The sequence below is a fragment of the Talpa occidentalis genome, unplaced genomic scaffold (assembly GCF_014898055.3).
Source record: "Talpa occidentalis isolate TD23 unplaced genomic scaffold, MPIMG_talOcc4v2.1 talOcc4.3, whole genome shotgun sequence".
Taxonomy (NCBI): Eukaryota; Metazoa; Chordata; class Mammalia; order Eulipotyphla; family Talpidae; genus Talpa; species Talpa occidentalis.
Window position 1 is genome coordinate 1215955 of NW_023603184.1, and position 11400 is coordinate 1227354.

Here is an 11400-nt window from a genome sequence, read left to right on the forward strand (position 1 = left end):
CATGAAAGCAGAGGTCGATGTGGCACAAGCCCTGGATGCTGGCAGCCAGCACAGACTTAAGAGGCGATGCGTGAATTCTGCTCTCAGGCTTCAGGGGTTTGACCCAGCCAATGTGCTGATTTCAACCCAATAAAGCTGATTTCAGACTTCTGACTTCCAGATCTATAAAGGGATGGACACTTGAATTATACTAATCTACTAGTTTTATCCCTTTCTTTTATAAGGACACCGAATATTACATTTAGGCTCACCAAATAATCCAGGTAAATACTTCTTCTTAGTACTATTAATCTAATTACTCATGCAAAGACATTCTGATTCATGTAATATTTATAGAATACAGGCACTAGACCCTGATGTGTTTGAGAACATTTATTCAGCCCCTGCTGATTTCCTTCTCACATACTCTTCTCCATGCCCATCACCCAGGGGCCTGGCTAAGTGCAGGGTTCCATCTGGGTGCTCCTCCAAGGCTATGAGGCTTCCCTATCCACAGCTGCACTGTCAACACGTGAAGCCTCTTTAATCCCCATAGCAGGAGAGGGATAACTGGGTAGAATTGGGTGTGCTTCACCTCACCCAGAAATGACACATGTCAATTCTTTCTAAGCCCATGCTCTACAACTGACACATGTCTCATTGTTTCCAAAATGGGCATGCACATGTAGGGAAGCAGATGTAATGTTTAAACGCCACCATATTGTTAGCCATGCTGTAGTAATATTTAGTAACAGTTAATATTAATATTGGACATTTCAGAACACCAGATGTGTGTTAGATATTTTTCTCTGGTTTGCATGTATGGGATCTGCAAATCTCTTGAAAATCATCAAGAATGCCATAATAATATTCTCTCCTTTCTACCCACAAGAAACTGGAGTTTGATGATTAAATTATTAAACAATTTTATGTCAAGTCATACAGGTACATAAGAAAACCTATAACCACCCGCATGCCTGTAATGAGGAAGCTATGATACTTCTGCTTGGGAGGATGAGCTTAGAGACCATGTACAGGGAAAAATGGATCTATGGGTTTTTGATGAAAAAGAAAGCATTCTTGGGCCATGACTATAGTGATAACACTAGATGAATAAGAAAACAAGTTGGTAAAAGTACTCAAGATCATTGATACAGAGAAGAAATGAAAATATGTTATATTAAACTTTGAAATTTAATACCTAGTGATGCAAAGATGTGAAGAAACCAGAATACTCTTGCTATTGGGGATTTAAATTGTGAGCACATCATACATTTTTGCAATTTCTAGTCAATTAAATACAGTTACCAAAGGTTCAAAAGCTACTCCCTGATATTTACCCAAAGAAATAAAAAACCTGTGTTTGCACAATAATTTTAGCCATGATTTTATATCAGCTTTGTTTATAATCACCCAACACTGGAAACAATATAAAAGGATCTCAACTGAGGAAAGAAAAAAAAAAGATTCACAGCATGGAATACTACTTTGCAATTTAAAATTCCACTAAAGATACAGGTAACAATGTGCATGGACTTTAGCTGAATTATGTTAAATGAAAAATGCCAGAATCACAATGCAATTCCAATCAAATCTCAATGGTTTTCTTCAAAGCAGTAGAATAAATATTGATGAATATCATATGGAACCACAAAAAAACCTCAAATAGCAAAAGTGCTCAGTCTAGAAAAAGGAAGAATGGAGGTATTACGCTCCTGGACTTCAAACTATACTTCAAAGTCATAATAATTAAAACAGCATGGTACTGGAACTAAAACAGACACACAGACCAATAGAACCGAGCTGAAATCCCAGACTAAAGCCACACATATATGGACAACTAATCTGTGACAATAGAAAAAATAATATGCTCTAAAACAAGGACAGTCTCTACAATAAATGGTGCTGGGAAAACTGGACCACTACATGCAAAAGAATGAAACTAGACTACTACCTCACACCATACTCAAAGACCAACTCAAAATGGATAAAAGACCTGAATGTGAGACTTTAAACCATAAAATATACAGGGAAAACACTCTATGACATACAGCTCAGAAATATCCTTGAATTCTCTTCCCTGAAACAAAGAAAATGAAGGAAAATATGAACAGCTGGGACTTACCAAACTAAAAATCTTCTGTACAACACAAGAGATAATAACCAAAATGAAGAGACACCCTACAGATTGGAAGAAAATATTTACACTCCACACAACTGATAAGGGACTTATATCAAAGATCTACAAAGAGTTTATACAGCTCAACAAAAACAAATAAACAATCCAGTCAAAAAGTGGGCAGAATAGCTAAAAAGACACTTCTCCAAAGAGAATATGCAGATGGCCAACAAGCCCATGAAAAAATACTCAGCCTTACTTATAACCAGGGAATTACAAATCAAAACCACAATGAGATACCACCTCACATTGGCAAGAATGGTCCACATTAAAAAAAAACTGACAACAACAATGCTGACAACGATATGGAGAAAAAGGAACACTTTTACATTGCTGGCGGGAATGTGCACTGCTCCAACCATTTGGAAAGCTGTGTGGAGGACCCTCAAATTAATAAAAATGGATCAACCATATGACCCAGCAATTCCACTCCTAGGAATCTACCCAAAAGACACAAAAACATTAATTCAAAAAGAAGCCTGCATTCCTATGTTTATTGCAGCACTGCTTACAATGACTAAGGTATAGAAACAAACTAAATGCCCAAAAACAGATGTCTGGCTCAAGAAGATTTTGTTTATATACCAACTGGAATACTACTCAGCAATAAAAAAGATAAACTCAGGCCTCCCCTGGTGGCAGAGTGGGTTGAGCACAGAGCTGTGAAGCTGTCCACAGTCTCTGCAGGGCAGGTTTGATCCCTGCCAGCCTACAAGATACCCACATGGCACGGCAGACCTCTCCTGTCACACCCGCTGCTCCCCTTAACAGTGTACTTCAATCAATGTGCCTGTTCTGTTCCCCACTCTGTGTCTGGTGAATCCTCTCACCTTCCCACACATCTGGCCTATACCCTGGTTCTTGAATAAATAAATAAACCTTTTTTAAAAAGTGGATAAACTCATGCCATTCACAGCAACATGGATGGAGCTGGCAGGGATTATACCAAGGGAAATAAGTCAGAAGGAAAATGAAAAACATCAGATGGTTTCACATATAGGAGGAATACAGGGAAACCAGACATGGGGGTCAGGAAAAAAAGACAAAACTAGCTGGGAAACTATAGAACTGAGACATACCACAGAGGGGAAGGAAAAGCTATCAAAAGAGGGGATGGAAGAGAACAAGAGACTATGGGTACAGTTCATGGGGAATTTCCTGGTGGGAATTTTATGGCATGAAACCTGAGATGATAAATCAAACATTATACCAAAATGAATGACAATTTAAATAAATAATAAATCAATAAATAAAAATTTTGTGAAAGAATATACAATGGAGAAAAGACCGTCAAGAAATGGTGTTGAAAAAACTGATATTCACTTACAATGGAATTAAATTTGAACATTATGCCATACGCAAGAAAATAAACTCAAAATTACTAAATTTACATGAAAGGTGAAAAAAAGGAAAATTTAAAAAAAGAGAAAAATGCCAGAATCAAAGACTATGGATTCTAAGGCTCTACTGAAGGACATTCTTACAAAGGCAAAATAATATGAAAAAAGCAGGTCAGTAATTATGACAGTGTTGACTCCACAGAAGCTGAGGGGCCAAAATCTTTGGAAACATACATTAAGATGCGTGCATATACTCTCTGCAACTGGTTAATTAAAAATGAAAATAATATGAAATAACAAGGCAAACACACCTGTACACCCTAAGGTTACGTGCTGTGGCTCCCACAGGCAGTTTGATTACTTTGTCCCAGGGAAAGTGGAGTGAGAAGCCAGAGGTGCTCTCATGGGGGACATCCCCGGAGATCCTCAGGTCTTTATAATCCACTCTCAGTCCCCATGCACTAACCCTGTATCCACCGTGACTTCTGGAGCTTTATTTACAATGACCAGACTTTGGCCGAGACCCTCTGAACATCATGTGTTCATCACAATGATGATGGTTTTCTCATGCAGCTCCTCTGATCTTAGGATTTCCTACAAACTTACAGCCATGGCCAAGGAAACTCTCCAGTAAAAATTATTGAATCACTTTAAAATGAAATCCCTAAGCCCATTGAGTTTTATAGACATGAGTTTATTATTTGCAAACACAACTCCATGTGCCAAATGAAAAATGTCATTTTGTTATGTTTAGTTTACGAATAAGGAGAAAGAAGTAACTCTTCCAGAAGAACACATGGTAGATTCAGGACTTGAACCCATGTTAATGGGTTTTTTTCTCCATTGTTTCCTGCCTTAGAGACCTTGGAACCTGTGCCCACTGTTGCACAGCATTTCTCTTAGAGACTCTACCCACTAGTCCACGGCTGGATTTTTCTTTATCTCAAACACACGACTGAGGATTGACAGCCATTTGTTTGCAAGAGGAAGGTGAGTTTCTATATTCAATATATGCTTTTGATGAAAACTACAATTCATGCAAAAGTTGCGGGGCAGCTAATGTAATTGTTGCACACAGACATAGATATTTCCAATATTTTCCTTGAAATCTGAGGTGAAACTGAGGAGTAAGTGTCAAAACAGCACCAAAAGAAACTTAGATGATACTTGGGGACTGCACCACACTGCTCCTCTAAGAAGGATTAGCAGGGAGAAGAAGTGATGATCTGATTAGGCAGAAATTTCATTGAATCTACCACAAGTCAGCATAGGAGATAAAAAAAAAAAAAACCCAGTGTGAAATGACCCTTATTTAGACGGCAAAAGGAACCAAAGTGAATAGCAAGTTCCAATTTCATTTTAACGTTTTCTGCAAAATGGCACCCTGATTATTTCTGTCTTGTCTACACATGTTGACAGTGATGTAGATAAAACATTGCACTTTTGATTGGGTCAAAATAAGTCTGAATCTTGAATCTTCTTCCTATAGATGTACAGTTGTAGGCCATGACAAAGCTTCACATATCCTGATCTCCCTGATGATAAAATAAGAATATCACCCACACCACAAAATCACACATACACACACTCTTAAACAGCATTGCTTGTAGGACACAGTATGTGTGGACACTGGTCGTGTATGTTTGCAGAGGCAAAGCCCTCCTGGGCAAGGCTTCTGATGTGAAGCCCAGCAGGCTCAGGGGCAGGTGGTAGGGAATCGGAGATAGCATAGAGGCTGCCCTTCCAAAGGCAGCTGATTCAAATAAAATGAATTAAAATACTACACAAGTATAGATTCACATAAAATATTCAACAAGACTTTTTGCCACAAAAATGGATGTATAAGTTAAAGGCAAGCCACAAACTATGGACTTTGATCCTCCATCCCTGCAATTCAAACATGGGGTGACAGTAATGAAAACAGAAGGAGGCTCCAACCCTTGAAAACTGACCATAGATCTCAGTGTCTGCAGGGAAGGGAGGAAAAATGGTGCAGTGGGGGGATGGTGAGCACAACTACATGGAGTACTGACCTGGGGAGCAGCAGCGTTGGAAGCTGCACAGGATGAGAGAAAGATCACTCAGGTCCATGTGCAGCAATGAGAAGTCTAGAGGGGCTACACCAAGAACCAGGTTCAGAGAGGATGGACAAGTACGTGGGAAATGCACAGGCATGGAGATGCACTATGGGGGATGCAATATCAGGGACGGATTATCATCTGATGCCACCCAGGGTGGTGTGATGGGGGGCTATGCTTGGGGGCTCCATAGTTCCTGCTAACCAGAGCCTACTGTCTCTAGCCCCTATTCTCTCCTAAGTTACTGCTAATCGTCACAAGGAGGGTGTTCTGGCTGATCTTGCTCCTCTGGCCACATTTGCCTGCTCTTCTCAGCAGACACTGGTTTCCCATCAGGATCCTCATACCGGGACTTTGCCCTTGGTTAGAGGTCCCTGGCCTGACTCTACGTTTAGTTTGACCAGCAGGGACTCTGGACACCAAGACCATAGCTCTGAGAACAAGAAGGACCGGGGACCCCACCATAGTGGAGGATTATGGGACATTCAGTGGTAGAAAACTACAGTTATGAAAAAAATGAGCAAGGATGTCAAATAATAGTAGTTCAGTCCAAAAAAGGAATGGAAATGTAAAAATGATAAATGTTAAAAGAAAAAAAAGCAATGGAAAAGGAGACTCTTTAAAAACAAATTAAAATATGGATTCCAAGGAAAAAGTTCAGAAAAGGAAGACTACATGGAAGAGAAAAGCAGCCAATGGTGCAGGGGACAAGGACAGAGAGTTCTAGAAAGTGTTGAATATCTCAGTGCCCCTAGAGTGTGAGAAGAGGCAGATTAAAGAGGGAGGCTGCAGGACTTCAAAGCTCACTCATGCCTGATGCCCCGTGTGTTTCCCGAAGCAACACAGAGGCCATCCCTCTGGTTAATAACACTTTGTTGGTGAAACCACTAGGCTACACGCTAGACATTTTAGTCATGTTTACACATCATCTCATTTAACTCACTGTGGTACCTTGAGTTAGGTCTCATTTTTATGTTATTTCTGTAGACAGATAAAAATAGCTTGGAGGGTGTTAGGCTAGTGTTAATTATCCCTGTTAGTAAATGGAAGGACTGATAAAAATCTGTTCCATGAGCCCAAGTTCCACCCTAGGGTCGATCCCTCCCTCAGACTCTCTCCATTGGTGACACACACATTTAAGTTTCACTGTAATTTCCACATCTAATTCTCTATTCCTTTATTTCTTCTTGCTTTAGGACATCTGATTTCTAAACAACGTCTATGGAGAACACCACAGAAGTGACACATTTCATCCTCCTAGGACTGACTGAAGCCACAAACCTACGCGTCCCACTTGTAATGATCTTCACTCTTATATATGCAATAAATGCCATCGGGAACCTGGGGATGATCCTGTTGATTCTTTTGGACTCTCGTCTCCACACACCCATGTACTTCTTCCTCAGTAACCTGTCTCTGATGGACTTCTGTTACTCTACGGCTGTCATCCCTACAGTCATGACTGGGTTATTTATAGGAGATGAGGTCATTTCCTATGGTGCATGTGCTTCTCAGATGTTCTTTTTTGTGGGCTTTGCCACCGGGGAAAATTTCATCTTGGCTGCAATGGCCTTTGACCGCTTTGCAGCCGTGTGCAAACCCCTGCATTACACCACCATCATGACCACAGGTGTGTGCGCAGGTCTGGCTATAGTCTGCCATGCTGGTGGTTTCCTGAATGCTGTCATCCATGTTGGAGAAACATTCAGTCTCACTTTCTGCAGCAACAATAAGGTCCATCACTTTTTCTGTGATGTTCCAGCAGTCATGTCTTTGTCTTGCTCTGATAAGCATGTTGCTGAGATGATCCTTGTTTATGTAGACACCTTCAATGTCTTTTCTGCTCTTTCAGTTATCTTTGTTTCCTACGTGTTCATTTTTATCACCATCTATAGGATGCGCTCATCTGCAGGCTATCAGAAGGCTCTGTCCACCTGTGCATCTCACGTCACCGCCATCACCATCTTCTATGGGACGATCATCTTCATGTACCTACAGCCCAGCTCCAGCCATTCCATGGACACAGACAAAATGGCTTCTGTGTTTTACACTATGGTCATCCCCATGCTGAACCCCATCGTCTACAGCCTGAGGAACAAGGAGGTCAAAAATGCAATCAAAAAGGTGGGTGAGAAGACAAAACTGTCCCTGGGGTTATGATTTAACATTGTATGGGGCATAATTAGCTACTTTCATTCCTCTCCATCTTCTTCATGTGCTGAGTTAGAATCTAAGAAACACCTTTAAATCCTGAAGTAACACCCTCACCTTTTCTAAAGTCTACTGTATAGAATAAGAAAACATTCCAGCAATGCAAATATAACTACAAATGGCTAAGGAGACACATGAAATATTTGTTTCTATGTGTCAAAACTGCATCTTAGAGATATTTAATGTATTTACTTGTTCTGCATGCATTTTCTCTGCCTCATGCACTACAATTGCACAGGTAAAGCAGAGGAACAAACAAGTGCTATGACAGAAGTGAGTACAGATACTCAGAGAAGCAGAATTAACAAGAGGTAAATGTAGGGTATTATTAATAAAATTAATTTAAAAATTAAATTAGGATATTGAAAAATAAACTCTATCGAAGTCCTTTTAGTTGAAAAATAATCTAAGAGTCCTAACTTGAGAAAAATGGGATACACTCATAATATTATGTGTTTATTTCATTGGCATATTTTATTGACAGAATATAGACTTACCATCATAAATGAATCAAAAATTCTACCTTGTCTAAGTCATTTTGTTGAGCTTATATTTTCTCACGATACTTTGCAAAAGGAAAAGACCCCCAACACAAAAAACAAGGATGTAAATGCATTTTTGATTTCTTCATACATGATTGCTCACTTGCACATTGTTTAAAAAAATGCACTGGGTTGATAATGTATTTTAAGTCTACAAGTACTTTAGATGGTTAATGTTGCTTATTAAGTCTTCATTTAGTCAAGTTGCATTATATCTTTTCACTCCTAAGTTTTTACCAAAGTTAAATTCACAATGATCTTTCTTTACAATTTCCTCACAATTCCAAGCACCTTCAACTTCAGGGATTTTGTCTTTACTATCTCCTCAATGGGGATCATGAAGGCTCTCCTTCAGTGACACTCCATCCCAGAAATTGTCTTCTGTAAGCATCTTCAGAAACGTCCATCACCCATCCCATGTGCACTATTTCTTCACCCTGTGTCATCCTTCATAGTTTGATTAACTTTGCTTAACTATAAATTATTTCTGCACTACTATATAATCGCTCTCTACAACTGTACAACAAATTCTAAAGCATCAGGCATGTTGTTTTCTTTATAACATGATCCTTGGTACTTAAATGTGTGTATGTTGCATAGGAGATTCTCAATAAATGTTTGTAACCTGAATGCATGCAATAAACATTGGAGTCTAATTGTCCCAATGTGTTGAATCTTTGAACCACCAATCATAGCGTGTCTTCCGTAACTTAGACCTGCCAGATAGACATTAATTGTACCCTAGAGAGGAGGAGCTAGGTGTCTGCTTTGCTGAGATATTTTAATATAGTCTCACTCATTGCTTAAACTCCAAGTTATTGAACAGGATTGCTTCAAGAAATCCATCCATTACCAGTGTCATAGAAACCAACTCATGAGCAGTGCCTTGAAATCACAATTGTGGCAGAGAACACATCAAATAAATATTATTTTGTAAAATCAAAGGTGACATTAAGTATGAGATGATTTTAAAGTGTGATATATAAAATATTTGGAAAACTTCAGATATATTAATACACAATTAACAAAACAATTCTAAATATCAATATATAATATAAACATGACAATATTTATCAGTAATAAACAAAACGCATCCTTAGGCTAATATAATGCACTATATTTAGGTTTTTTAATTTTGATCCTCAGAAAGTGCAACACAATTCAAAACTTACCCAGAAGGGTGTTCACTCATGTCTAGTGTTTTGCTTCTACATAATTAGGCAAAATAACATCTCAACAGAGCTACTAAAAGAGATCAAAACATCACAAAGAAGGAGCCAGAAACCATAATGTTTTCTATAGGGGCCATTAGTTGAAGGGTAACGCGCAATCAAGGGCCCTCATGAATTAGAGAGAAAACTGGGGGTGACCTTAAAGCAAGGAATCACTGTTATGTCTTATGTTATAAACAAGTTGATAAGAAATTCAGAGATGTATGGGGTTGTCAGCATCACATACAAACACCTGGCAGGATGTTTCCCATATTTTACCCTCCAGAGTATATCACAGATAAGACTGCTTGGGGTTTAATGCAATGATTATAGCATACAGCCAGCAAGCCGGGATGTGCTCCATGGTTATAATGTGGTCATTTGGTGGCAGCCACAGGTAAGGACATTCCAGTGTCCTTCCATACCACATTCCTATAAAAGACCTTGGTGTACCCACCCCTACCCAGAATTCAGCCCCTCTTCTGACACAGGACTTCTGCCCTTGACAGGAAGCTGACCTCATGAGCATGAGCCCCTGCTCACACTTCAGTTCCCTTGATATCGACCAAACAGCATTGTCTTGTGTTTGCTCATCTTAGGTGCCTCTCGTGACATTTGTCAAACGACTTTGATGGAAAACATTTCAGAGCTCACCGAATTCATTTTTGTGGGACTAACAGATGCCCCATATATGCAGGTCCCTTTATTTGTCATCTTTACCCTCATTTACTTTATCACTCTGCTTGGGAACCTGGGCATGATGGTATTGATCCTGCTGGACTCCCGACTCCACACACCCATGTACTATTTCCTCAGTAACCTCTCCCTGGTGGACTGTGTTTATGCCTCAGCTGTCACTCCCAAGGTGATGGTGGGGTTCCTCACAGGAGATAAGATTATCTCTTACAATTCATGTGCCGCCCAGATGTTCTTCTTTGCAGCCTTTGCCACTATTGAAAGTTTCCTCCTGGCGTCCATGGCCTTTGACCGCCATGCAGCTGTGTGCAAACCCCTACATTATACCACCACCATGACAAGTACATTGTGTGCCTCGCTGGTCACTGGCTGCTACATCTGTGGACTCTTGCAGTCTTCCATCCATGTGGCCTTCACTTTCCACCTCTCCTTCTGTCATTCCAATGTTATCAATCACTTCTTCTGTGACATTCCCCCACTCCTGGCTCTCTCTTGCTCTGACATCTATACAAATGAGATTGTACTCCTCACATTGGCATCTTTCAATGTCATAATCACTCTCTTTGTTATTTTGAACTCTTACCTCTTGATTTTTATTGCCATCCTAAGGATGCACTCAGCAGAGGGACGGAAGAAAGCCTTCTCTACCTGTGCCTCCCATCTAACCACTGTCTCCATCTTCTATGGGACAATCATCTTCATGTACTTACAGCCCAGCTCCAGCCATTCCATGGACACAGACAAAATGGCATCCATGTTCTACACCATGGTCATCCCCATGCTGAACCCCATTGTTTACAGCCTGAGGAACAAGGAGGTCAAGAATGCCTTCAAGAAAGTGATTGAAAAAGCAAAGTCTTCTTTGGGCTCATGCTACTAAATAGAAAGAGCACTCAGGTCATGTGAGAATCTTGTGTCTGTAAATGTATTTTGAACTTTAATTCCTTCTTATCTGAAATTTCTCTGCACATTCCCCTCCCAAATGGCTCTGCTTCTACTTATTCTTTAGGACAATGACTGGGTAGGAGAGCATGTGGATGTCTTTTGGCGGAGGTGGGATATTATTTATATCTTAAGATCAATTTTTTATTCTAAATGCTATGGGATCACACACTACATCACTCCGTTGGTCTAAAGTGCTATGTAGGTCAACTCCTAAGTGTA

At 39.9% G+C, this 11400-nt stretch overlaps 2 protein-coding genes across 2 annotated transcripts; both read left to right on the plus strand.

Moving 5' to 3' along the window:
* The first annotated feature begins 6797 nt into the window (after positions 1 to 6797).
* Positions 6798 to 7736, plus strand: LOC119254362 (olfactory receptor 5B3-like). Its single transcript, XM_037521470.1, has one exon. The coding sequence runs from the start codon at positions 6798 to 6800 to the stop codon at positions 7734 to 7736; it is 939 nt and encodes a 312-aa protein (XP_037377367.1).
* A 2435-nt stretch (positions 7737 to 10171) lies between these two features.
* On the plus strand, positions 10172 to 11116 carry LOC119254363 (olfactory receptor 5B2-like). The gene has a single exon (XM_037521472.1). The coding sequence runs from the start codon at positions 10172 to 10174 to the stop codon at positions 11114 to 11116; it is 945 nt and encodes a 314-aa protein (XP_037377369.1).
* Positions 11117 to 11400: the final 284 nt, after the last annotated feature.